The 27,088-nt window shown below is 52.4% G+C and overlaps 1 protein-coding gene across 2 annotated transcripts; it reads left to right on the top strand.

Moving 5' to 3' along the window:
* Positions 1 to 25,888, top strand: NELFA (negative elongation factor complex member A). 2 transcript variants are annotated; one of them, XM_039232119.1, is made up of 11 exons: positions 1 to 321; positions 18,551 to 18,722; positions 19,950 to 20,114; positions 21,229 to 21,318; positions 22,550 to 22,680; positions 22,776 to 22,845; positions 23,129 to 23,217; positions 23,833 to 23,944; positions 24,644 to 24,921; positions 25,017 to 25,116; positions 25,219 to 25,888. In XM_039232119.1, exons 1-11 carry the CDS (start codon positions 112 to 114, stop codon positions 25,401 to 25,403), a joined length of 1,602 nt encoding a protein of 533 aa, XP_039088050.1. In that variant the 5' UTR covers positions 1 to 111; the 3' UTR covers positions 25,404 to 25,888. The 2 variants fall into 2 exon arrangements, with proteins under 2 accessions (XP_039088050.1, XP_039088051.1); XM_039232120.1 differs by having other exon boundaries at positions 2 to 321; positions 19,953 to 20,114.
* Positions 25,889 to 27,088: the final 1,200 nt, after the last annotated feature.

Raw genomic sequence — 27,088 nt, 5'->3', positions numbered from 1 at the left:
TCACCGCGGCTCGTCCGGCCGGGCGCCGCCATGTTGGGGGTCCTCGCCGCGGGCGCGTAGGTGTCTACATAAGATGCCGGCTCGGCAGCGCCCGGCTTTCTCCCCCCCAAGATGGCGTCCATGCGGGAGAGCGACACGGGCCTGTGGCTGCACAACAAGCTGGGGGCCACGGACGAGCTGTGGGCGCCGCCCAGCATCGCGTCCCTGCTCACGGCCGCGGTCATCGACAACATCCGCCTCTGCTTCCATGGCCTCTCATCGGCCGTGAAGCTCAAGCTGCTGCTCGGGACGCTGCACCTTCCGCGCCGCACGGTGGACGAGGTGAGGCGGACGGCGTTGGGGACCGGGGCCGCCCCTTCCAGTGACCCGAGACCCCGGGTCCTGCCTCCTCCCCTCCGACCGTCCCTGCCCACCCCCTCGCACCCCTGGCCCGGAGCCTCACGGCCGACCGCCCCCTCACCCCCGACCCTCACCTCCGTCACCCCGCGGACCCTCCCCCGCCCCTCACACCCCCCTCCCCGCGGACCCTCATTCCCGCTCCGGACCCTCCCTCACACCTCCTCCCCACTGACTCTCATTCCCGCCCCGGACCCCACCCCCCGACGCCTCTCACACACACCTCTCCCCGCGGACCCTCATTCCTGCTCCGGACTCCAACCCTCATTCTCGCCGCGGACCCTCGTCTCCAACCCTCACACCCCCTCCCCGCCGACCCTTATTCGCGCTCCAGATCCCCCCCTTACACCCTCTCCCCGCGGACCCTCGTTTCTGCCCCCGACCCCACCTCACCCCCCTCCTCCGATCCTCCTTCCCAGCCCTGCCCCCTCACACCCCCTCCCCCGGACCCTAGTCCCCATCCCGCACCCCGCGGTCCCTGCGGACCCTCTCTTCTTCCTCCCAGGCCCCGCCTCCCCTTCTCCGCCCCCCCCCCGGCCGCCCCCTGCTCGCGCTCGGGACCCCGGGTCGGGAGCTGCTGGAGCGCCCGCGACGCGAGGGGAGGTTGAGGCGGGGGCTGCGGGGCCGGGAGGGGAGGGCTGGTGGGGGCGGCGGGGCTGCGAGCGGCCTGGCGCGGGGGTGGGGGCAGCGGCGAGCTGCGGGGCGTCCGGGGCGGGACGGAGGACCTGCGGCCCTGGCGGCGCTGGCTCGGCCGCACACGCGGTCCCCGGCAGAACAGCCGCTGCTTTAGGGCGCCGGCTTCGGATTCTTTCCACACCCAGGGTTCCCGTCGTTCAGGCGGGGGGTCTGTTCGTCCCGTCACGGGACTTCGCGTCGCTTTTCGCGCCGGCGAACTTAGTCTTGCGGAGGCCCGAAGCCCGCGGCTGCAGCGGGGGGCTTTTTGTGCGGGGGGGGCCGTGCAGAAGCCCCCGAGGGACCCCCGCCCGGCCTCCTTCGCCGCTGTTCCCGGGGGTGGGCGGGGCTCGGGCGGGACGGACCGCGGGTCCGCTTGCCGGGCCGCCCTGCGCGGGGAGGCGGCCCTGGTGCGTCCCGTCCGAGGGCGAGCGTGGCGCTCTCCGGGGTGTGGTATCTGGTTTGGAATTCGGGGGGGGGGGGGGGGGGGGGGGGGGGCATGGCCTGAGGCCAAGCTGCTTTTCAGGGTGGTCGTTTCAGATTAGGCCCTCCCCGCGCTGGCCAGCCTGGCGGGCGCGGGAAGGTGTTTGGGGGCTTTGATCGTTTCCCCCCGAGTACCTACACCGTTTTTAAACAGGTGTGATCGACAGGAGGTCACGGTGGCTCCAGGCGCGCGGCGGCGACGCAGCGTTTGCGTGCGTCGTGGTGCGCTCGCCTGCCGTCCGACCTGCGGGCCGAGGTTTTTCTTCTGAGGAGAACTTTAGGGTTTTTTTTTTCATGTTTGTTTAGTTTTGAGAGGGGGAGGAGGGGCAGAGAGCGAGAGAGACACCGAATCCGAATCGCCTCCAGGCTGAGCTGTCAGCGCAGAGCCCCCGAGGGGCCCCAGGCGCCCTGCGGGGAGAAGCTTTGCAGACCCCCCCCCCCCGCAGCGCTCACCCGGCGCCGCATGAAGCGCAGTCCTGCGCTCCGTGGTTTCGATTTGTATTTGCCTTCGTACTAGCGTGGGTTGAGCATCTCTTCATGTGTTTAATCACTATTTTGTTTTATTTTTTGTGAATATATGTTCAGATGTCTTGTGCTTTTCTAATAGTCTTTTTTATTGCTATATAGGTTTAAAATAAATATATACACACATCGGATAGCAGTCCTTTTTTCCAGTTGTTACATATGTTACAAATATTTTCCACTTTTAAGCTTGACTTAGCCCTTTCCATGGAGTCTTTGGGCATACAGAAGCTCTTCGCTGCAAGTGGGTGCTTGTACCAGTCGTGCCTTGCTCGGTGATTGGGCCAGTTTTATTTGGTTTGGGATGTGCCTCCCGTGGGGGGTGGGGGGGGCTGTGCTGTCTTGCTTCAGCAGCACGTGGGCCTTTCTGTCACTTGGGAGCCTTCAGTCTACCTGGAATTGATTGCGCTGCGAGGCTGGAAGTGCGTTAGCCCAGCAGCACTTACTGGAACAGCTGTCGGCTGCCTCAGGTCTGGTTCTGCCTCTGCAGTTCGTCAGGCCGTTTGTGTGAACGGCTCTGCTCAGAACCCACTGACTCCTTTTTATGCAAAAACCTTGACAGAAGCCCCTCCCACTTTGTTCTTCAGGAGCGTCGCTGGCTGTTCCTGGTCCTTTCTACTTCCCATGTGTATTTGATTTTCACTTCTGAGGTTATACCACATGTTGGGATTTTGACTGACGTCAAAGACTAGTTGAATTAATGCATTCTGGGGTGAAATTATCTCAATAATACCGAATCTGATGAATTTTGAATATGGGCATATCTATTTAAAAATTTTTCATGTTTTATTTATTTCTGAGAGAGAGAGAGACAGCGTGAGCAGGGGAGGGTCAGAGAGAGAGGGAGATACAGAATCTGAAGCAGGCTCCAGGCTCTGAGCTAGCTGTTAACACTTAACCTTACACGGGGCTCGAACCCACGAGGGGCTCTAACCCACGATCCGTGAGATCATGACCTGAGCCGAAGTCGGACGCTCAACCGACTGAGCCACCCAGGTGCCCCAAAATGTTATTTTTTAAGATGAGTTTGTGAATAGTATCTGTGCTCAAGCCTTGCTAATTGCAATGATTTTTTTCTGTAAAGTCTTTAGTTTTCTGTTTACTTCCTATTCCCTTTCCAGTTACATTTTCTTTTTCTTGCCTTACTGCGCTCACCAGGACCCCTCCAGTACATTGTCTTGTTTCTGGTCACACAGGAAGAACTGTGACTTCTTGGCCAGCAAATATTATGTTTCCTATTATTTTTGGTAGCTAGCTTCTTTCTGGTTAAGTAATTCTTTTCTATTTCTAGATTTTTTTTAAGTTATAAGCATGAATGAGTTTTAAGAGTTCTATTGACATATAATTCACAAAGCATACAATTCACTCATTTGAAATGTACAATTCAGTGGCTTTTAGTATCTTCACATTTGTGTAACCATCATCCTAGACAATTTTAGAACATTTTCATCAGCCCCAAAATAAACCCCGTACCTGTGAGCAGTCTCCCCTCCACCCCTACCTCCCCCTTCCCTAACCTGAGACAACTACTGATCTGCTTTCTGTATCTTAAGGATTTGTCTATTTTGGACATTTCGTGTGAATGGAATCATACGATATGTGGTCTTTTGTGATGGGCTTCTTTTACTTGACGTAATACTTTCAAGATTCATCCATGTTGTAGCATGTATTAGTATTTCATTTTTTTTTTTACAACTGAATGGTATCCATTGTATTGGTAGAACACATTTTAATCATCAATTATTCATTAGTTGATGGACATTTAGTTTGTGTATACTTTTTAACTGTTATGAATAATGCTGCTGTGAAAATTCATGACAAGTTTTTATGGGCATATATTTTCAATGTGGACATTGGATTTAAATTCTCAGGTATATGCCTTGCAGAAGCATTGTTTGGATCATACTATAACTATTTGGAAGAGCTGCCAAACTGGTTTCCATAGTGGCTTCAGCACTTTCTGAGTGTTCCAGTTTCATACGTCCTCCCCACTTCGTTATTATCAGTCTTTTTGGTGTAGCCATCCTAGTAGTGTGAACATGGATTTTGAAATTTATCAAATGGTTAAAAGATCCTGTGGCATATAATTCACCGCATTCATAGAATAGCATCAATTGTAAACCAGCTTTGCATCCCTCAGGTATAAACCTAATTTAGTCATTTTTATACTGTTGGATAATGCTACCCAGATATTTTGTGTAAGAGTTTTGTATTTATTGGGGCGCCTGGGTGGCTCAGTCGGTTAAGCATCCGACTTCGGCTCAGGTCATGATCTCACCGTTCATGGGTTCGAGCCCTGTGTCAGGCTCTATGCTGACAACTAGCTCAGAGCCTGGAGCCTGCTTCAGATTCTGTGTCTCCTTCTCTCTCTCTCTGACCCCCCTGCTCATGCGCACGCGCACGCTCTCTCTCTCTCTCTCTCAGAAATAAATAAAACATTTTAAAAAAAAAAGAATTTTGTGTTTATGTTCATGGGTGAGATTAACCTCTAATTTTACTTTTTGAGATTGTCCTTGTCAGATTTTGGTATTGAAGTTATGCTAGCCTTATAAAAGGAGTTGTAATGTATCTCCTATTTTCCTTTTCTTTGGAAAGCTTAATAATCTAATTGTTTCTTCCTAAATGTTTGGTAGAACTTAGTAATAAAGCCATATGGGAGACCTGGATTTCCTTTGTGGGAAGATTTTTGAGTATTGGGGTTTTTTTCCCCTTATTATTTTATTTTTGAAGTTTATGTATTTATTTTGAGAGAGAGAGAGAGCGCCCATGTTCATGCATGTGACTGGGGGAAGGGCAGAGAGAGGGAAAGAGAGTATCCCAAGTAGGCTCCGTGATGTCAGCACAGAGCCGGATGCAAGGCTAGATCTCATTACCCTTGGATCATGGCAACTGAGTAAGTCACCCAGGCATCTTGTTTTATATATATATATATATATATTTTTTTTAAATGAACTCCACTAGACACAGCAAGTAGGAGGTCATTCTTTTTTTTTTTAAATGTTTTATTTATTTCTAGGAGAGAGAGAGAGACAGCGTGAGCAGGGGAGGGTCAGAGAGAGAGGGAGTCACAGACTCTGAAACAGGCTCCAGGCTCTGAGCTGGCAGTCAGCACAGAGCACGACGCGGGGCTCGAACCCACGAACCGCGAGATCATGACCTAAGCGAAAGTCGGACGCTTAACTGACTAAGCCCCAGGCGCCCCATCCTGTTTTATATTCTTAAGGAAAGGTTTGATGTCTATTTTTTTGTTTTTTTTTAAAAGATCGACCATTTCTACTAAAACTTCAAATGTATTAGCATAAAGTAGTTAATAATTCTCTTTTTAATATTAGAATCATGTGTAGTGATGTTCCCTTTTTCATTTTTTCTTGATCTATCTCACCAGATATTTGTTAATTTTATAAAACTTCAAAGAACCAACTTTTGGCTTTGTTGGTATTCTCTGTTATGTATGTATGTGTTATTTGTTCCACTACTTTTTTGTACTTTCATTATCTTCTTTCTTCTATTTCCTTTTTTATTTTGTTCTTTTACTAATCTCTTAAGATGGGTGCTGACCTCATTTTTCAGTGCTTTTTCCCTAAAATAATATGTATAAAGCCATAAATTTTCTTCTAATCACAGTTTTAGCTACATCCTGCAAGTTTTGATAAATTGCATTTTCTTTTTTTTTTAATTTAATTTATTTTTTAAATTTATATCCAAGTTAGAATATACTGCAACAGTGATTTCAGGAGTAGATTCCTTAATGCCCCTTACCCATTTAGCCCATCCCCCTCCCACAGCCCCTCCAGTAACCCTCTCTTTGTTCTCCATATTTAAGAGTCTCCTATATTTTGTCCCTCTCCCTGTTTTTATATTATTTTTGCTTCCCTTCCCTTATGTACATTTGTTTTGTATCTTAAAGTGCTCATATGAATGAAGTCGTATGATATTTGTCTTTCCTGACTAATTTCACGTAGCATGTAGCTCCATCCACATAGTTGCAAATGGCAAGTTTCATTCTTTTGATTGCTGAGTAATACTCTGTTATGTGTGTGTGTGTGTGTGTGTGTGTGTGTGTGTGTGTGTGTGTGTGTGTGTATAGCATCTTCTTTACCCATTCATCCATCGATGGACATTTGGGCTAGGATACTAGGCTAAATACCTAGTAGTGCAATTGCTGAGTCATAGGGTAGTTCTATTTTTAATTTTTTGAGAAATCTCCATACTGTTTCCCAGAGTGGCGGCACCAGTTTGCATTCCCACCAGCAGTGCAAAAGATCCTCTTTCTCTGCATCCTCGCCAACATCTGTTGTTGCCTGAGTTGTTAATGTCAGCCATCCTGACAGGTGTGAGGTAGTATCTCATTGTGATTTTGATTTGTATTTCCCTGATGATGAGTGATGTTGAGCATCTTTTCATGTGTCTGTTGGCCATCTGGATGTCTTTGGAGAAGTGTCTATTCATGTCTTTTGCCCATTTCTTCACTGGATTATTTGTTTTTTGGGTATTGAGTTTGATCAGTTCTTTATAGATTTTGGATACTAACCCTTTATCTGATATGTCGTTTGCAAATATCTTCTCCCGTTCTGTCAGTTGCCTTTTAGTTTTGCTGATTGTTTCCTTCCCTGTGCAGAGGGTTTTTATTTTGATGAGGTCCCAATAGTTCATTTTTGCTTTTGTTTCCCTTGCCTCTGGAGACGTGTTGAGTAAGAAGTTGCTGCGGCCAAGGTCAAAGAGGTTTTTGCCTGCTTTCTCCTCGAGGATTTTGATGGCTTTCTGTCTTACATTTAGGTCTTTCATCCATTTTGAGTTTATTTTTGTGTGTGGTGTAAGAAAGTGGTCCAGGTTCATTTTTCTGCATGTTGTTGTCCAGTTTTCTCAGCACCACTTGCTGAAGAGACTGTCTTTATTCCATTGGATATTCTTTCCTGCTTTGTCAAAGATTAGTTGGCCATACGTTTCTGGGTCCATTTTTGGATTCTCTATACTGTTCCATTGATCTTGGTGTCTGTTTTTGTGCCAGTACCATACTGTCTGGATGATTACAGCTTTGTAATATAGCTTGAAGTCCAAATAGCATTTTCATTAAGTCACAATACTTCCTAATTACTGTGATTTCTTCACTGACACTGTGTAGTTTAGAAATGTTTCTTAGTTTCCATACATTGGAGAAGAAGAGATTTTAGTTAAGTTTTGTTAGTGGTTTCTAGCTATATTTGAGTGCTTATCAGAGAATACAGTCTACATTATTTCAGATGTTTGAAATTTAAGATTTGCTTAATGGCAAAATATGTAGTTGGTCGTTATAAACATTGTGATTGAACTTGAGAAGATTTATTCACTAGTTTTGAGATCCATTGCCCTGTATATATTCATTAGGTCAATTTGTTTGTTGTATCGTATAGATCTACTACAGTCTTACTGATTTTTTAAAAAATTACTTTATTAGTGAGAAGGGTATGTTGTTCTCTATTATAATTATAGATTTGTCTATTTCTTCTTACAGTTTTATCAACTTTTGCTTTATATGTCTTGAGGCTATGTTATTAGGTACATGCAAGTTTAGAATTGTTATAGTTGCCTGTTAAGCTGAACCATAGATCTATATATAGAGCTTTCTGTATGTGGTAATGTTTTGTATCGTTAAAGTCTTTTTTTGTCCAACTTTAATATAGATACATCAACTTTCTTTCATTAATATATATCAATATATGTAGTTCTGGAATTTCATCCATATTACCAGAAATTTTTCATTTATTTATTTTAGAGAGAGAGAGGAATGCTTGTACACACATGCGATTGGGAGAGGGTGTGGAGAGAATGCCAAGCAGGCTCTGCCCAACACAGAGCTCTATCTCACTAACTGAGATCATGACCTCAGCGGAAACAAGAAATCCAGAGTCAGATGCTTTAACCAACTGAGCCATCCAGACCCAGACAACCCCCAACCAGTTTTTTTTTTTTTTTTTAAGGTAAGCTCTACTCCCAATATGGGGCTTGAACTCAGTGACCCCAAGATCAAGAGTCTCATGCTATACCAACCAGGTATAGCATGAGCCAGCCAGGTGCCCCTGTAGTATTAGAAATTATAATAAAGGGTTTATTGGTTAGGTTGCAAAAGGATTAGGCCATTCTGGATAGTTTACTTTTCTGAAAAGCATTTTTATTTTCTTTTATTAAAAAACTTTTTAATTTTTTCATTTTTTTAAAATGTTTATTTATTTTTTGGAGGGGGAGTTGTTTGTGACCAGGGGAGGGGCAGAGAGAGGGAGACAGAGATCCGACGTGGCCTCTGTGCTGACAGCAGAGAGCCTGATATGGGGCTCGAACTCATGAATTGTGAGATCATGACCTGAGCCAAAGTCAGATGCTTAACCTACTGAGCCACTCAACACCCCCCCCCCTTTTTTTTTTAGTGTTTTAAGTAATCTCTACACCCAGTGTGAGGCTTAAACTCACAACTCCAAAATTGAGAGTCTTCTGCACAACCAACTGAGCCAGCCAGGTGACCCAAGAAAATTTTCTGAAACATCTTAATTCACTTAGCTGTCTTAATTATCTTATTTAAAGGTCTACTACATTTGAAATGTCATTCTAAAGATTAAGCTTTTCTACATAAGACTGTAGATACAGGGGGACAAATGATGGGGCTGAACGTGCCACCCTGTTTAGAGTTCCCCAAAGAAACAGAACCCATAGTGTGCGCGCACGTCCCCTATGAATACTTGTGTATGCCATATGTGGGGGTGGGGGTGGAAGGAATTGGCTCACATGATTAAGGAATCAGAGAAGTCCCAAGATCTGCAGTCAACATGCTTGACACCCAGGAGAGCTGATAGGTAGTGCTAGTCAGAAAGCCAGCAAGTTGGAGACCCAAAAATAGCTGGTAGTTCAGTCCAAATCCAAAGACTGGAAAAGACCAGTGTCCCAGCTCAGCCAAGCCTTGGAGTTCTGTCTTCAGTTGGTTGAATGAGGCCCACCCATATCAGGGAGGCGACTACTCTAGTGTACACATTCAAATGTTAATCTCATCTCATCCCGACACACCTAGAATTAATGTTTGACCAGCTGTCTTGGCACTCTCTGGCCCAAGCATTTTGACACACAGCTTAACCATCATGGACAGCATCTGCTACTGCTACGACTTGTTTCATAGTGAAGTCCTCAAACCAGTTTGCTAGTTTTGCGATGTATCTCTTCTTAAAAGCGAAGTAAACAACAGTCTGTGGCTGTTACCAGGGAGGAGAAAAAGAGATTAGAATGATCCGGTATTTTAGTTTATTTCATAAGAGGTACAGAAGTAGGTTAGGGCTCCTGCTCTTTAAGTTTTCATTCTGGCTTGCGGCTTCGGGACGACGTCTTGAAAATGGAGGCACATGATTTCAGAGTACAATGTACATGAGGCGTTTTGCTAACTACAGAGTGTCATAAAATGTAAATAGTGACTTTGGGATGTTTGAGCTGTATTGGAAAAAGCATTCTAGGAAATAATAAATGCTACTGTATAAAACCCGTGATCACTTTGGTCTGAGACACTGACGCTGGCGCCAGTGAAGGTCTTAGACTAGCAGGACTGGGAGGTACCGTGCCTCGTATGTGAAGTTCGCCAGCTCCAGGGTGACCATGGGACGTCCCGGGGAGTCCAGGGATCAGTGCCTGGGAGGGCTGTCGATTCTCAGCCGGAATAGCAAAAAGGTAATATCCGGCAGCTGCAAAGGGAACAAGACCTAGTTTCTCAAGGACACGCACTGCTGCTGTGAAGTACTCGGAGAGCCCTTCAGTCACCGTGGCCGCCTTACTGAGAAACCTTTGACTAAAATTACAGACTCGGGGACTTGGCTGTGTGAACTCAGAAGGAAATGTCCCACTTTTACTTGGTGCCTCTCCGGTGCTTAGACACAGAGAAGCAGCCTCACTTCGCATCCCGGGGGCAGAGGAGCAGATGAGGAGTGTCTGAATGTGACGTCCACCTCTCTTACCTGTGCTGTTTTCAGAGACACTGGACCCAGGTCCGCGTCACAGTTCTGACACAGACCTTTTTTACACACGGACTCACGACTTTGTTGAAATTTCACCTAAACTCTGCTCTCCCCCTGGAATCCCATCCCTGTTTTTCCGCGGGTGCCCGTGAACGTCTGGCGTGCAGCCGCGTCACCACGGCGAGCCGGTGCCCGGTGCCAGGCTGTAGGTCGGCCGTGACCGTCTCACACTGTTGGCGCAGGACAGTGGTTCACCCTGTCGCCTGCAGTTTCCAATGGCACGTTTTGGTGGGCTTTTCAAAGTCACAGATCTCTTTAGTCTGTTCTAGAAAATCCTAGCAATTATCTGCAAATATTGCCTTTGCCCCAATTTCTCTCCCTTTCCCTCCAGTTCTCCAGTTAGGTGTATGTGGGACTTCCTCTCTTTCCTGGGTAGCCCCTTCCGTATTTTCTAGTGGTTTCCTTTCTTTGTCTGGTCGGTGTCTGACTTATCGTCCCATCCCTTCCTTCGTCTGCTGTTAAACTTTTTTCCTGGTTTCCTTTTCTTTCCTACAAAGTGTTCTGTCGCACTTACACTTCTGCCCCCACATCCTGCTCCCACATTCCCTGTAGGCACCAACCATTCTGTTCTTTTTAATAACGTGTCTTTTTGTTGTGTTCTTTAAAAGTGTATATTGCTTTTAGGTGTGGACTTTTCTTTCCTTTCGGGTGTAATTGACCTAAACTGTCCGTATTTAAGGTATATAATGTGATACGTACACACCTGTAACATTGGCACAGTGAAGGTACAGACAGATCCCAACCCACGTCTCCTCTCGGCCCTTTCTCTCGTGCAGCTGCTTTCTGTTACTGCAGATTAATTTGCACATTCTGGAACATGATATACACGGAATCATACAGAGGGGGTTTTTTTGGACTCCCCATTTTCACTCAGCAGCATAATTTTAATACCCATGTGCTATGTATATTAATATTTCATAATTTTTGTATTTAAGCTTTTTTTAAAAAAATTTTTTATGTCTTTATTTTGAGAGACTGAGACAGAGAGGAAGCGGGGGAGGGTCAGAGAGAGAGGGAGACACAGAATCTGAAGCAGGCACCAGGCTCTGAGCTGGCAGTCAGCACAGAGCCCGACGTGGGGCTCGAACCTACGGACTTGTGAGATCATGACCTGAGCTGAAGTCAGATGCTCAACTGACTGAGCCACCCAGGCACCCTAAAATTTTTTTAAAAAAGATTTTATTTTTGGGGCACCTGGGTGGCTTAGTCGGTTGAGCGTCCGACTTTCGCTTAGGTCATGATCTCGCAGTTCGTGGGTTCGAGCCCCGCGTCGTGCTCTGTGCTGACTGCCAGCTGAGAGCCTGGAGCCTGTTTCAGAGTCTGTGACTCCCTCTCTCTCTGACCCTCCCCTGCTCACACTGTCTCTCTCTCTCCTAGGGAAAAAATTTTAAAAAAAGGTAAAAAAAAAAAAAAAAGATTTTCTTTTTAAGTAATCTGTGCTCCCAATGTGGGACTCAAATTTACAACCCTGAGATCAAAAGTCACACACTCTCTGGGCTGAGCCAGCCAGGCACCCATAAGTCAGGGGTCCTAATAGGTTTTAGTTTGTACTTCCATAACGACTAGTGACTTTGAGCATCTTTTCTTGCCGGTCTTAAACTGGAAATCTTCACATATTTGGGTGTGACGAGCAGTGCGGCAGCTCAGGGCTGAGCTGCTTTCCCATTGGGCCGCTGTGAAGATTTCTTCAGAATCTATGTCCAGAGGTGGAAGTGTTGGGTCATAGAATGTATTTGCTTAAGTGGTGACATTGTGGTGTCCACGCTCCCACCTGCAGTGCCTCAGGGCACTTGTGTCCCCCCCCCACCCGACCCTTCCCTCATTGGGTTTTGTCCACTTCTCTGATTTTATGGATCAGATGGTTGGAAATTAATACTTTGTGTTCCTTTGAGGCATCTGTCCCTGTGTTCGTTGCCTTCTCAAATTTCCTCTTTGTACATTGCCTGTTAATAGCATCTGCCTTTGTTTCTGTTGGGGTTGCTGTCTTGTTGATTCGCAGAGACTCTTTGTATATTTTGGACAGTAAACCCTGATGGTCTTGAACATTTCAGATTGCATCTGACATGCTGTTTGTTACCTGCTAACTTTTTCATTTGTCCTTCACTGAACAGAAATCTTTCATTTTAATACACAGTAATACTTTGGTTTATGTTTTGTGCTTTTGAAGTTTTGAGAAGTTGTTAGACGTGCCTCTTTGTTTCTTTTCACTTTGTGGTTCTTCCATCCACAGTTAGTTCTTTAATACATCAGGAGCGCACCTTCATATGTGCTGTTATATTGGAAGCCAGTTTTATTTTTCTCAGTTCTGAGTCCAGGATCTGTGTCCAACCATGCATTTAGATGTACGTATTTTTCTCATGGATTTGTGGTGCTGTGTGTATGTGAGAGAGAGTATGTGTGCGCGCGCGTGCAAGAGCATGTGTGTGTGCCTGAGGGCATGCAGTGTTGCTCTCTTGTCAAGAACTAGAAGGTCCTTACTGATTCAAGCATCTGCCCCCCAGAAACCCAGTGGAAGCAAACCATGAGAACATGGCTGAAGGTTGGATTTTTTTTTTTTTTTTTGGATGTTTATTTTTGAGAGAGAGACAGAGCATGAACAGAGGAGGAACACAGAATCCAAAGCAAGCTCCAGGCTCTGAGCCGTCAGCACAGAGCCCTACACTGGACTTGAACTCACTAACTGTGAGATCATGACCTGAGCCGGTCGACATTCAACCAACTGAGCCACCTAGCCGCTCTTGAAGGTAGGATTCTTGTTGAAGATTTGGTTTAATCTAAAAGGGTTTGGGGGCACCTGGGTGGCACAGTCGGTTAAGCATCTGATTTTGATTCAGGTCATGATCTCACAGTTTGTGAATTCGACCCCCATGTTAGGCTGTGCTGTCAGCTTAGAGCCTGACTTGGTTCCTCTGTCACTCTCTCTCTGCCCCTCCCCTGCCTGCACTCTCTCAAAAATAAACATTTAAAATAAAAATGAATGAATGAATGAATGAAAGTGGTTGGGCCTGCCATAACAACCCAACAGATGTTTACTTCATACAGTTCCGGACGGCAGGGCCTCCGAGACCTCAGTGCCGGCTGATGCCGTGTCTTCCGAGGGCTATTCTCTCGGCCTGCAGACGGCAGCCTTCTGGCCGCTCTCACCGGAAGAGAGCTCTTGACAAAAAGGGGTCCCTTTTGTCAAAGGCAGGCGCCCCTGCCCTCAGGACCATCACCTCCTGCTGCCAGCACGTTGGGAATTAGGGCTTCAGCGCACAGCTTTAGGGAGCACACGTTCAGTCCATAACAGTAGTCTTTTTGTTTTTAACCTCCCTGCCTTTTTTTTTTTTTTTAACGTTTTTATAAAAATATCATCCATTTTGCCTTATGGTTGTTGTATTAGTTTGCTAGGGCTGCTGTGACAAAGTAGCACATTCTAGATGGCTTAGAACAACAGAAATATACTGTGTCACAGCTCTGGGCACCTCTCCTAACTACAATGGCCTCGGCGGTTTGGTGGCTTGTAGGAGCGCTGCTCCAGTCACACAGCCGTCTTCTCCCTGCGTCTTTACCTTGTCTTTCGTGTCCAAATTTCCCCTGTTTATAAGAACAGTAGTCATAATGACTTCATTTTAACTTGGCCACCTCTGTATAGGCCCTGTGTCCGAATAGGGTCCTATTCTGAGCCACTGGGGCATTAGGACTCCTACACACCCTTTTGGAGGAGTCCACTGCAACTTAAAACCCTATGTTTCCAGGGCGCCTGGGTGGCTCAGTCCGTCGAACATCTAACTCTTGATTTGGGCTGAGGTCATGGTCTCAGGGTCGTGGGATTGAGCCCTGCATCAGGTTCTGCAGTGAGCATGGAGCCTGCTTGAGATTTTCTCTCTCCCCTCCCCTCTTCTCCCCAAGCCACACTCACTTGCTCTCTTAAAAAGAACACCAAAAATAGGCACCTGGGTGGCTCAGTTGGTTGAGCATCTGACTTGGCTCAGGTCATGATTTCGCAGCTCTCAAGTTCAAGCCCCACGCCAGGTTCCGTGCTGACAGCTCAGAGCCTGGAGCCTGCTTTGGATTCTGTGTCTCCCTCTCTGCCCCTCCCCTGCTTATGCTCTCTCATTCTGTCTCTCTCTCAAAAACAAAAAATAACGAAAACCACTAGGTTTTTGTGAACACAGGTGGATTCCCAGTTTATTTTGTGCTCGCATGTGAGCTGTTTTGAGAGCAGGTCTTTTCCTCTTGCTCATCTCTGTGGATCTCACAGCCCACCTTGCCTGGCTCTCAGGAGAGACTGAAGACCGGCTAAGTCATTAGAGGGCCTGGTGAGTTGTTCAGCTCTGCCTGCGGGGGGAGCCACGCACGCGTCCTTCCCTTCACTGCCTCGTAGGGTCCGCTTTACTGGTTGGTTTCCAGTTGGTGGGCGCGGCTCTGTTCCCCATCTTTTGCTGCAGGGAATGCTCTGCCTCTGTCCTGTCGCCGGGGTGTGGAAGAGAGCGAGAGGGGGCATGTTTGTTCTTGTGGGGGCGGGGAGGTGCATTCTCGCCCAGGTGTGGAAGAGCGCGCATAGGGCAGGAACTGAGAAGCGGGCTGCTAACGTGAGTGTTGTAGACGTTCCGCACACTTATGTTCTGGCGTCGGCACGTGGTCACCTGCTTGCTCTGCAGGGCGGACACCATGAGCGTGTGGGCCGGCGCTGCTGTCACTTTACTTGAGGAGGGGAGTTGTGGCACGGGCACGCGGGGGAATGTGCCGTGCTTTTCCAGGGAGTGGTGACAGATCTGGGGCTTGGCCAAGGTGGCTGGGTCCAGGCTGTGCTCGTACCGGTCCCCTGCCCCGTGCCACCAGGCTCACGTGTGGGAAGCTTGTCTCCTTTCCTTTTGTATTTCTCTGACATTGAGTGAGGCTCAGTATCCTTTGCGTTTTTAAGAGTTTTGAATCATTTTCTGGTAAACTTTTTCTTACTGATTTGTAGGACCAAGTGTGTGTGTGTATGTGCACGTGTGCGTGTGTGTTTAATGCCCATGATAGGAGTTGCAAGTACTTTCTCTCTAGTTTGTTGTTGCTCTCTTGATTATATTTATGGGGTTTGGAGTTTTTGGGGTCTTTCCATGCCAAAACAGTTCTGTAGTAAAATTGATGTTCTTGCCTTTTACAATCCTTGGTTTAGAATCATACCTACGGGGGTCTTTCTCACTTAGCAATCACGAAAAAGACTTCTGCTAGTATTCTTACAGTCTTATTTTTCAAATTGAAATCTGATCCATTTGAAGCTTACTTGGAATTGAAGTGAGCAATACGGAGCTTATTTCACACTGCACGTTTCCTAACGCGTTTTCACATCTGGTGAGGTTAGCGCCCTCTTGTCAGTTTCTTTTTAAATTTTTTTCTTATTTTTCTTTGTTGATTTTATCAGAGGAACTTTAGAACCAGATTGTCCGATTGTGTAAAGAAAATCAGGAATTGGGGGGGGTGACCCCAAACTCAGCAGCTAAAGGATGGCCTTCCCCATGGCATCAGGTGCCCTCCCCTTGCCCACCGGGCCTGCACGGGGCTCCTGCCCCCAACCTGCTCCATTGTCTCGTTGTGTCCTGAGCCCCTCTCTCTGCTTTACGTGTTGGTGGAGAGGCTGTAAGCAGGGCCCTGCGACCGGTCCCGGGCCTCCCGTGCTCTGGAGAAGTGTTTGCTGAATACTGGTTTTTGCCCTTTTTTCTTCTTTGCTTTGACTCTGGCTGTGACAGAGTCCTCTTGGCTGAGGTTCATGGTTCCTGACGGGGCTGTTGTCAGAGGCCCGTGTCCCTGAAGAGCCAGGGCTGCGTCCCTTTGACGGGGACTGTCTGCGACCCACCCGGGCTGCCTCCGGGACACCCCTCAGCTGCGCTTCTTGGGCACTCAGACATCTGACGTCTGGGGACATGGCTCCCAGGCAGCAGCCCAGTGGTGATGCCAGATTCGGAGACATTCTGTGGGCTTTGGCGAAGTTCCCCTCGGTTCCCCTTTCAGGCACTTTCCCCACAGGTTTTTCTTCCCTCATAATGTTTCAGACTGAGATGCTCACATAGGACTCGTTCTTTTCAAGTGCACTTCGGTGGCCTGGGTCCATTCACGATGTTGTGCGGACGTCACCACTGTCTAACCCAGAGCAGTTCGTCACCCCAGCAGCGTGCCCTGTCCCCATTAGCAGGCACTCCCGTTGCTGTCTGGCCCCTGGAGGCTGGCCCTCTACCTGTCGGGTCTCTGCCGGCGCACCTGGAAGCGGTACTTGGTGTGGCCTTCTAGGACTGGCTACTTTGACTCAGCGTCGTGTGGTGAGGTTCAGGTTGCACCCGTGCCTCGGGTGCACCCTGCTTTAGTCATCCATTCTATTTTCAACTCCTATGAAGAAAGCTGTTGGCATACAGGTTACTGGGTGGACGTATGTTTTCATTCTCTTGTGTCTGTACAGAGTGGAGCCGCTGGGCCACATGGTGAGCTGTGTGCTCATGTCACTGAGGGGCCACCAGGCCGTCTTCCCGCCACTGCATCATCTTGCGTCGCCAGGAGCAGTGTCCAGAGGGTTCTAGTCTCTCTGCCCCTTTGCCCACATCGCCCGCCTTTGTGGGCCCTGTCACGTTGGCAGCCTGTCTTCTGAGTGGTCATCTGCGAGCGTGGACATTCGGGACTTTCCTCAGATGCAGTCTGTGTGCTGCTCGTTCCTAATGCTCCGGAAGTGATTGCCGCGGGTGGGAGCTGCCATCTTGTTGGGCCACTTAAAACACTGGGGACGTAATTTTAGTTGTCCTGGGACATCTTCTTATGCGTTTCTCATTGTAGTAAGGGACACATAAAATTATTTAATTTGGGGGCACCAGGGTGGGCTCAGTTGGGTAAGTATCCAACTCTTGATGTTGGCTAAGGTCATGATCTCATGGTTCATGAGTTCCAGCCCCACATCAGGCTCCATGCTGCTGATGCAGAGCCTGCTCAGGATTCTCTTTCTCTCTCTCTCTCTCTCTCTCTCCTTTTCTGCCTCTCCCCTGCTCTCTCTCTGTCAAAATAAAAAAATAAAAAATTCTTTAATTTTTCATTTTGTGACTTTTTTTTAATGCAGAACAGAGCTTTTACATCAGCTCAAGTAAAGGGGGAAGGCGGTGAATGGGGGCGCTCTTCTGTAACAACAAAAAGCCCCCTTACCACAAATGTTAGAAAATAAATGTTTGCCGTTTTTTTTTCTTTTAAACATTCATTTAAATTCTAGTTAGTGAACATACAGTACAGTGTTGGTTTCAGGGTTTATCATTTTTATCATCAAAGAACATATTGCTGCATATTTCAAGGGATGTGGCCTTTTAGAACCAGTCTGCTGGTACCTGCCCCTGTGTGTGGCCGGCCCGGCGGGGGAGGGGGCGCCCTGAAGCTTTGACCTTGCACGTGGGTTCCTCTCCTCCTCTCCTCCGGTGGATGGGAATGGGGGCAGCTGTGGTGCCCTTCCTTCCCCCTCCCGCCCCACCCCCACCCCCACCCCACACTTGGGAGCACCGGGAAGCAAACCCAAGATATCTCTGTCCTGGTGGTTAGCTTCACAAGGGTCCAGGTGAGGTCTGCCTCTTAAGTGGGAAGGGCCTGCTTTGTCTTTGGCCGCAGGTGGGCTTCTTGGCCCCTGCGGGAGGCCTGGTCCTGGGGGGGGGGGGGGGCAGGAAAATGGGGGTGGGTTTGAGCTCCCTCCTGGAGGGTTTTCCCTGAGCTCTGACTCCTGGGGGTACAGACAAAGAAGGCCAGTTGCTGCCCCGAGGCCCCAGGAGTGAGGAGTCACACGTCTGAGGGATAGAAAGACCAAGTGACAGGGCAGGGTGAGTGTAGGGCCAGTGCTGGTCATGCTGCGGGTCGGGGTCCTGCCTTCTCCCCCTCCTCTGCCCTCTGCTCTGTCTTCTGCATCGGTGCTCCCCCGACAGGACTGTGTGCTCGCCTCTCCCTCCTGAAGGTGCCCCATCAGGTTCCCTGACAGCCCCCGCCCCCTGTTGTCTGGGCACAGTCACCTTGGTGCCGCCAGGAGCTGTCTAGGAGGTTGTGAGGAGAGGCTGCCCTGGGGTGGGGGGGGCGGGGGCAGGCAACAGGCCAGGGATGGGGCACTCAGTGTGAGTGGCCATCGTGACCTGGCAGAGGCCATGGCGGTTCAGGGGAGCGGGATGGCCCTGGGGCGGGGGGGTACAGAGGAAGGGGAGCCGGGTTCCCGTGAGGAGGGGGCAGGCGTGGAGGCGGCTGCTGTGGAGGCTGGACACTTCCCTGCAGATCGGGGGGGGGGGCCAGTGTGTGAAGCGGGCTGCTCTCTGTGCTTGAGAACCAAGGTGTGGGGACCCTCGCACCTGCACCTGCCCGGGCTGCAGTCCCCAGCTGGGTGCCAATGGCTGTCAGAGCAGTGGGCGGGGCTTCAGGGAGGGCCATGCAGCTGTTCCCCCCGCCCCCCCAGGCTCAGGACACCGTGTCTCCTTTCTCTGCAGATGAAGGGCGCCCTGGCAGAGATTATCCAACTGGCCACCCTGGACTCAGACCCCTGGGTTCTTATGGTAGCTGACATCCTGAAGTCCTTTCCCGACACTGGCTCACTTAACCTTGACCTTGAGGAGCAGAATCCCAACGTTCAAGATATTCTGGGAGAACTTAGAGAAAAGGGTATTTGTGTGTGTGTTTTATGTGGGGAGGAGGGAAACATAAACTTGACGTCTACAGTGTTGCGTTGTGTGCTGTGCAGTTGCTGTGGTTCCGGAAATGTTATCTGTGTGAATTTTCCACCCACCCTCGCACCCCTCTCACTCCTGGGCTGCTGCCCAGATTCTAGCCAGTCCCAAAAAATCAAGTTTGTAACAGCCGAGGAGCCACTCCTTGCTGCTCACTGCTCAGCTCCATGAGGCCATGGGCTCTGCCCATTCAGGTTGCATCTCCAGAGCCTAGAACATTCCCTGGTAGAGTAGATGCTCAGAACTGTATGTTGAAAGTATCACCAGTTGAGTTATTTAAAGCTTGAACTAAAAATTATTTAGCAAATCCTCGCAAGTGGTCAGAGAAGACATAGAAAGATGAGCAGGGCTGTTCCTCACAGATCCCTCTCCGTGTCTGGAGAGCTAGGGCTGGTGCCCCTTAAAGATGCAGCCCATGCTGCCACCCGGCCCATGGCCGGGACATCCCCCCCCCCCCCCCCATGCACAGGAGCACCGGAAGCAAACCCAAGACATTTCTGTCCTGGTGGTTAGCTTCACAAGGGTCCAGGTGAGGTCTGCCTCTTAGGTGGGAAGGGCCTGCTTTGTCTTTGGCCGCAGGTGGGCTTCTTGGCCCCTGGGGGGACTGGTCCTGGGGGGGCTGGAGGCAGGAAAAATAGGGGTGGGTTTGAGCTCCCTCCTGGAGGGTTTTCCCTGAGCTCTGACTACTGGGGGGACAGACGGAGCCAGGTAGCTACCGGGGTGCTGGCCAGGATCCAGCAGGAGCCGGGAGAGACCCCTGATGGGGCCTGTGGGGGCCGCAGGAGAGAAGCCTGTGGCAACCACTGACCTGCCTTTCCTGTTGCTTGGGGTGTGTCTGGCATTTCTGATGCCCGGGAATGCTTAAAACACTCTCCAAAAATAGTTGTGTTGACTACACCCGTGGGGCCTATGGCAGTGCCGGGGTGCGGCCCCATCCTGGCGGGTGGCCACCCACTTGACCACCAGCCATGTTGGTGGCCTTGACCGGCCGGTGACTGGCGGGGTGGAGACACTGTGGAGTCCATCTTTGACGGATCAGAGCGGAAGATTCACAGCCATAAATAGGAAACTGCATTTTGGATTGTGTTTTCACATCTGCGGTGGAGACAGTGGCCCGGGTGGGGACACCGCTCCTAACACTCTGTGTTGGTTCTCGAATAAGCAGTGAACGAGTGTGAAGCGTCAGCCATGCTGCCACTGGAGTGCCAGTACTTGAATAAAAACGCCCTGACGACCCTCGCCGGACCCCTCACTCCCCCAGTGAAACATTTTCAATTAAAAAGGAAGCCGAAGAGCGCCACGCTGAGGGCAGAGCTCCTGCAGAAATGTGAGTGGCCCCCATCTTGGTGCGGGGTGGGGGGTGTGGGGGCCTCTCCTCGTGGGGCCGCGTGGCCCTGCTCGCAGATTGTGCTTCTGCCTCGTTCTGCAGTTTTACCTCCAGGTTTATGGCTCCTAAACCATCTTTTTGAGACTGAGGTCAACGAAAGGTTTTTTAGAAATTTATTTACTGCTACGCTAAACCGTGTGTCCTAAAATCTGCTCTAGAAACGTAGAATTTTCAGGTTAAAGTGTAATCTTGTTACAAAAGTGAAATCTACAAACAGTCCTGCGTGCAGTGACAGGTGGTCTCGAGAGAGCTTGAGAGGCTGGCCCCTCACTCCTGAATTGCCTTTTTCTGGAGTTGCACATGACCTGCATTTCACTTTAAAGATGTCTGGGTGTTTTATTTCCTGCTTTCTCACACAGTCGTGTATGAAATGGGTGTGGAAGATATTTGCCAGGAAAAAAAAAGCAAATAGTGGAGTCTTTCAACCAAATTGCAAAACATATTCCAATAAACTTTTACTTTGAATGGCTACAGAATCGGTATCAATGACATAAGTGAATACCCTGATTGCAAACAATCTGGGTAAAACATACCAGCCATTGTGACTCTTAGTTCAGAGCAGACAGTGTCCCGGGTCCAGTGCCGCGCTGTAGCTGCAAGGAGCTGGTGGCCCCCCCTGTGGCAGAGCCCAGTGCTGGAGACTAGGCCTCTGGCCCCCGCCATGCCGTTCGCCTTCCCTTCTCCGGTGCCCACTGAGCCAGCTCAGGAGAATCTCGTTTCCTTCCTCATGCTTCCGCGTCCGTGAGGAGAAATGTCACACTTTGCCTGATGACCGCCAGTGAGGACACTCCCATCGGGGCTGCCCCGATTTGAGGCTTCACACAGGGTGCCCACGAGTCCTCCCTCTGGTCCCCCTCCGGGCCCCTCCAGAGTGCAGTTCTGCCCCCTTCTGGGCTGCTCCGGGAACGCACGAATGCGACTTTATGAAGAGAGATCCCCTCCTGTGTGTGTGTGTGTGTGTACGTACCTACAGCGCCTACTTCTTAGTCAGATTGCATGAGCGCCACACACATGACTGCGGGACACGCTGCTGACACACACAACCTTCTTCCAGCCACCGAGACGGCCCAGCAGCTGAAGCGGAGCGCAGGCGTGCCCTTCCATGCCAAGGGCCGGGGGCTGCTCCGGAAGATGGACACCACAAGTAAGGCCTTGCTCGCCGTGCTCCACCCCGGGCCCGAGTGTAGAGCCCCAGGGCTCCTGCTTCTGGGCTTGCCTCTGGGTCAGAGATTGGGGTTTGACTTCAAAGACCCTGGTTTTCTGGGTTAGCAAGGCCATTCAGCCATTTAAATGTTGAGACCGGGCAGCCGCCTAAAGGTGCCTTCAGATGTGTGGGTGAAAGGAACAGGTGGGATGAGGAGAGCTCAGGGTTAAGTCAGGTTTTCCACTTAAAGAAAGACCTGGAAGGATATGCGTGGGATGGCTGGTGCTCCTAGGCCACACCTTCCCTCCCTCGGGGTTGGAGACAAAGAGCCGTGTGTGCACGTCACCGCACGTCCCCGGAGCAGAGAGCCGGTGGCCCTGGGGTGCGCCTCCGGAAGGCCCTGGAGAAACTAGGCAGCGGGCAGGAGGGCAGGGCCCAGGGCTGACCAGGCAGGGGGTGGCGGCGGGGGTTTCACCTGAAAACAGGAACAGAGGGCACATCTTTTGGAGCCGACAGGGAAGCCTTGTGGGGTCCCTTCTAGAGGCCCCCCCTGCCCGGCTCACTGGAGCAAGCTCCTCTCACCTCCACGCCCCGGCGGCGCGTCCCGGGGGCAGTGCTGGCTCGGGGGAGGCCTGAGCCGGAGGCGGCCTGCGTGCCGAGCGCAGAGATGGGGTCCCAGGGCTGAGAGCGAGGTGGCGCCAGATGCCCCGGGACGGGGCCGGGCCCTACTCGGAAGGAAAGGTCCTTGTGCACCAGGTGCCTTCTTTTGGACAGACTTGGGACCAGACTCGAGGAGGGAGGAAGGGTGATGCTGGCCGCAGTGTGTGGGTCTCTAGCCTTCCCCGGTCTGTTTGCCGAGAGGCGCAGGAAGGGAGCGTGGGGAGTCGCATCCGTGCTGGCGGAAGCTTGCTGAGTTCGGGTGGGTGGCGGCAGACATGGTTGTTTTCAGCACAAATATCATCGATTGGCTGTGATGTCATTGCTTCCTATGGCCTTGCCCTTGGACTCAACACCTGAGTGGCCACCAGGAGGGGGTCTCCCGGGATCGCAGGTGTGCTGGTGATGTCACCTCCACCCACCCTCGCAGAGACCGCTGGTCCGTAGGAATCGGGGTTGCACCTCATGGGCTTGTACGGGGTGTCACTGGGCCGGCAGAGCGGCCTCGCTGCCCGGAGGGAAGCACGGGAGCGCGGGGGCCAGGGCAGCCCCCGAAGCCCCGCCCTCTCTGCAGCCCCGCTCAAAGGCATCCCGAAGCAGGCGCCCTTCCGGAGCCCCACCGCCCCCAGCGTCTTCAGCCCCGCCGGGAACCGGACCCCCATCCCGCCTTCGAGGACCCCCCTGCGGAAGGAGAGGGGAGTGAAGGTAGGCACTTCCCCTCTGGCTTCCGTGGCCTCACGAGATTGCCCTTGGCATCCCTCACACGGCGGGTAAGGGTGGGCTTCTGTCTGTTTTGGCAGCTGCTCGACATTTCTGAGCTGGACATGGTGGGTGCTGGCCGAGAGGCAAAGAGGAGGAGGAAGACGCTGGGTGTGTACGCGGGACTCCCTGCAGGGGGCTGGGGGGCAGGGATCAGGGCGGGTCCCCGCTGCAGTGCTTCCTGAGCAGCCCCCAGCCCCTCCTCCTGCTGGCGTCGTGCTTTATGTCTTCACAATACGTCCCTGACTGGGGCGTGGTGGTCACACGGGGCAGGACCTGGAGACTGAGGCGCACGCTCCGTGTGGCGGTTCGGGACTGCACCCCGGGGGCCCCCTGGGCCTGCTCATGAGATGCGCGCAGGGGGCCAGAAACGAGGACTCTGCTTTGTCAGCAGATGCGGAAGTGGTGGAAAAGCCAGCCAAGGAGGAGACCGTCGTGGAGAACGCCACCCCAGACTACGCGGCCGGCCTGGTGTCCACACAGGTGGGGCTTCGGCGCTGCGGGGGCGCCTGCCACACCTGCCCATCTCCCCCCCAAGCTTGTCACGCGGCCCACGTGTGGCTAGCCACACGGTGTGCGCCCCATGGGGAGTGTGTGTGTGGATGCGGGTGTAACGGGCTGGGCATGCATGCGCCCCACGTGCTCTCTGGGGGGCTCCGTGGCGAGTCTCCTCACCACTGGGCCTCAGTTTCCACTCTCTGGTGGGGACCTGCCTGTGGGGCCTCAGTCCCGCCCACCGTGGGGGAAGACAGCCGGCTTCTCGGAGTCTCAGCCACGCAGACTGTGCCCGCGCAGCCCGTGGGGATGGGGCCACAGGCAAGGGCTGGAGCGAGGCCTCGCGGGCATGGCTTGTCTCGGTAATGGAATGGCCTAGTTTTCTTTCTGTTGCCAAGCGGTGTTCTCTCCCCTCCGGGCTGGCTGCTTTAGGAAGCCCCCTCCCCCTCTGCCGAGATGTCCTGCCTGCTGTTGGGGCGCCTCCCACGGAGGCAGGCGGAGAATCGGTGTGAGGCTTACCGGGGAGCCAGCACAGCCCAGAGTCCAGGGGAAGCACTGAGCCCTGGGCCCCTTTCGGGAGGGATTGCAAAAACTCTATTCCAGAAACTCGGATCCTTGAACACCGAGCCTGCACTGCCCTCCACGAGCTACCTGCCTGCCACACCCAGCGTGGTCCCAGCCTCGTCCTACACCCCCAGTTCCGAGACCCCACCGGGTGAGCGGCCAGGCGCCTGGCTCAGCCCGCTCCACACTCCTCTGCAGCGCCCGCCCTGGGGGGCAGGACTTCTGTGCCCGTGCACACCTAGCGTCTTCACCTGCTCTGCCCTTCCTGGACGCCCCTTTGTGGGGCCAGGGCCGGGGGAGGGGGTTGCCCAGCGGACGGTGAACCAGGGTCCAGGGATCCCCTCGCAGTCCCAGAATTTCTAGCAAAATGGTGGACCCTGGGTAATGGTCTTGACTGTGGGGCCCTGGCCTCACTGGGCTTGGCTTTGCCCGCCGGGAGCGGAAGTGGCCCGAGAGGGCCGCGGGGCCAGCAGCCTGTGGGGTTGGAGGAGCTGCCTCCCGGTCTTACCAGGGCCGTGGGGGGGTGAGGGGGTAGCCAGGCCTGGACCTCTCATCCGCCGGCTGGAAACGCCCGAGACTTCCCGCTCGAGGTGGGGCCCTTGTGCCCGCAGCCGGGCCCGGAGGTGCTGCCCCTGGTGTGGGCCGCAGCTGTAGCCATACAGCCTCCCACTGGGGCCCCGGAGCCGGTGGAGGCAGGACAGGGTCAGGCAGTCAGGGCCTGGGAGGTGGAGGGGAACCTGTCCCCTGGTTCTAGGGGCAGTGGGACCCGGGCGAGTTCAAGGTCAGGGGGGGATCCCTGTTCTCCCCCCCCCCCCCCCCCCCCCCCCACCAAACTCCACTCTGCTTACAGCCCCATCTTCTCGGGAGGCTGGCCTGCAGGCCAGCCGGCCGCCTGAGGAGCCCAGTGCCCCAAGCCCCGCGCTGCCAGCACAGTTTAAGCAGAGGGCACCCATGTACAACAGTGGCCCAAGCCCTGCCGCGTCCACGCCCTCGACGCCCGCCTCTCCCCTGACGCCCACCACACCCCCAGCCGTCACCCCTGCTGCCCAGACGCCTCCCGTGGCCATGGTGGCGCCACAGACCCAGCCCCCTGCCCAGCAGCAGCCTAAGAAGAACCTGTCCCTCACGGTAGGTGCGCCCTGGGTGGGCTGAGGGCCGCCACACAGGGGCTGTGGGGGTGTCCGCCTCGCCCAGGTACCCACGCCCCCTGTCCGCGTTCACAGAGGGAGCAGATGTTTGCCGCGCAGGAGATGTTCAAAACGGCCAACAAAGTCACGCGGCCCGAGAAGGCCCTCATCCTGGGCTTCATGGCCGGCTCCCGAGGTGGGTGTGCGCGGCCGGCCCCGGGGGCGGGGCGGGGGGGGGGAGAGCCCCTGGGGGTGGGGGCTCCCCAGCGCCCCGCCCAGCAGCGCCTGCCCTCCGCAGAGAACCCGTGCCAGGAGCAGGGGGACGTGATCCAGATCAAGCTCAGCGAGCACACGGAGGACCTGCCCAAGGCGGACGGCCAGGGCAGCACCACCATGCTGGTGGACACCGTGTTCGAGATGAACTACGCCACAGGCCAGTGGACGCGCTTCAAGAAGTACAAGCCCATGGCCAACGTGTCCTAGGGGCCGCTTGCCGCCCGGGCCCCGCCACAGCCTTAGGTTCAATCTCGGGGGTGTTCCGGACTTGTTTTTTAACTTTGAATATGGGTTACCTTTTGTGTGATTTCAGATACTTTTTTGGATTCAGGATTACATTTTTGAATGTTCGTTAACCAAAACAGTTATAACTTCCTAGTTTTAGCAACAGCTCTGCTTATTAGACTTTTATCTATTTTTTCTTAAATCCCACTGACCACGAAGAAGGGCTTTTCCTTGCTAGTGCGACGCCCTCCCTGCCCCAGGAGGTTGAGGGGACCAAAGCGCTGCCCGGCGAGGTCGAGAACAGGGTGAGGACGGGCCGCCGAGTGGCCAAGGGCGGGAGACGCGGGGCCGCCCGCAGCTTTTGTACTTGTCTTTTGTACGGTTGTGAGCCTTGAGACCGGTCGTCTGGTACCCGTTTTCATTGTAAAACCATCTGAGAAATTAAAGGTCTAGCTTTTCTAAAGAAAGCGCCGGAGCGGTGTCTCGGGCCAGCCCGTCCTCTGCTCCAGGGCACGGCCCCGTCGGGGTGGGGGGTGGCGAGCAGGACGCTCCCTCCCCGAGGTGGGGGGAGTCAGGGCCAAAGGCTCAGGGAAGACAGAGGACCTGGAGCCGAGCGCCCGCTCAGAAGCGTCAGCAGCCCCTGACCGTGTCACGTGCGACGGGGGTTTGCTCATCAAAGTGTTTAGAAAGAAAAAAGCCTTTTTCGGAAAGGAGAGCTGCCCTCGCTGTAGGTGGTATCCGCTCTCCCTCCCGAGGCCACGGTCAGCCTCCCCGGCAAGTGAGAGGCGGAGCCAGTCTGAGGATGGAGCCCTTCTGGAGGGAGGGCGGGTCGGGGCTGTGCCAACAGCCTGGAGATGACAGACCGAAGTAACTAGAAAAGCGGGGGGGGGAAAGCCCAAAACTTCAAAATGCAATCCCATAGAAAATAAGTTTAAGAAAAAAAGCCTTTAAAAAGTTTTTAATACAAAAATACATACAGTTTTCCAAACACAGCTTCCCACTTTAAATGCTATTCTCCCCTCACTGTCTACAGTTCAGTCTATCTCCCCCCCCCCCCCCCCCCCCCCCCCCCCCCCCCCCCCCCCCCCCCCCCCCCCCCCCCCCCCCCCCCCCCCCGGCCAAAGGAATTTCAAGTTTTTAAGTCTAGCGAAGCCGGTGGTAGCACCGTGTTCCTATGAGGAGCCTGACCTCATTCTGGATGAAGCTTAGACACCAATAGGCACATTAAAATTCATATTTAATTTCTGACAGGGCATTTCACATCTCAACAGGGTACGCTGGACACCAGGATGCCCGCGACAGCATTCCCTCTAGTGACTAACATCCAACACTATGCTGCTCAGAGGATACGAGAATTTGGCAACAGTCGTTTGCATTAACTTTCCTCAAAACAGGCTTATCTTTAATTCCTGGAAATAAGGTAGTTCTGGAGGAATGGGCACTGTACACACTGTGGTTTTTATGTCAAGATAAGAATTTCAAAGGAGTCAGAAGTGCAGACCTGAGTGTGTGTGAGGCCTGGGAGGCAAGGGAGGCAGAGTGTCCACACGGTTCCTGACAGGACAGGGCAAATGGGGTCACCTGCGCGCCACTCGATGCCCCACGGTGGTCGTATTTCCTGACTGCCACAGTGGCCGCGTCCCCGTGCCCCGTGCGGTGTGCGTGGC

This window comes from Hyaena hyaena, unplaced genomic scaffold (genome assembly GCF_003009895.1).
Source record: "Hyaena hyaena isolate Hyena2069 unplaced genomic scaffold, ASM300989v1 scaffold_63, whole genome shotgun sequence".
NCBI lineage: Eukaryota > Metazoa > Chordata > Mammalia > Carnivora > Hyaenidae > Hyaena > Hyaena hyaena.
This window is presented reverse-complemented; position numbering and strand designations above follow the sequence as displayed.

Coding starts and splice junctions, on each gene's coding strand:
- NELFA (XM_039232119.1), top strand. CDS start 112: ATGGCGTCCATGCGGGAGAGCGACACGGGCCTGTGGCTGCACAACAAG. Junction 20,115..21,228: donor GGCAGAGCTCCTGCAGAAAT/GTGAGTGGCCCC, acceptor ACCTTCTTCCAG/CCACCGAGACGGCCCAGCAG. Junction 25,117..25,218: donor CTTCATGGCCGGCTCCCGAG/GTGGGTGTGCGC, acceptor TGCCCTCCGCAG/AGAACCCGTGCCAGGAGCAG.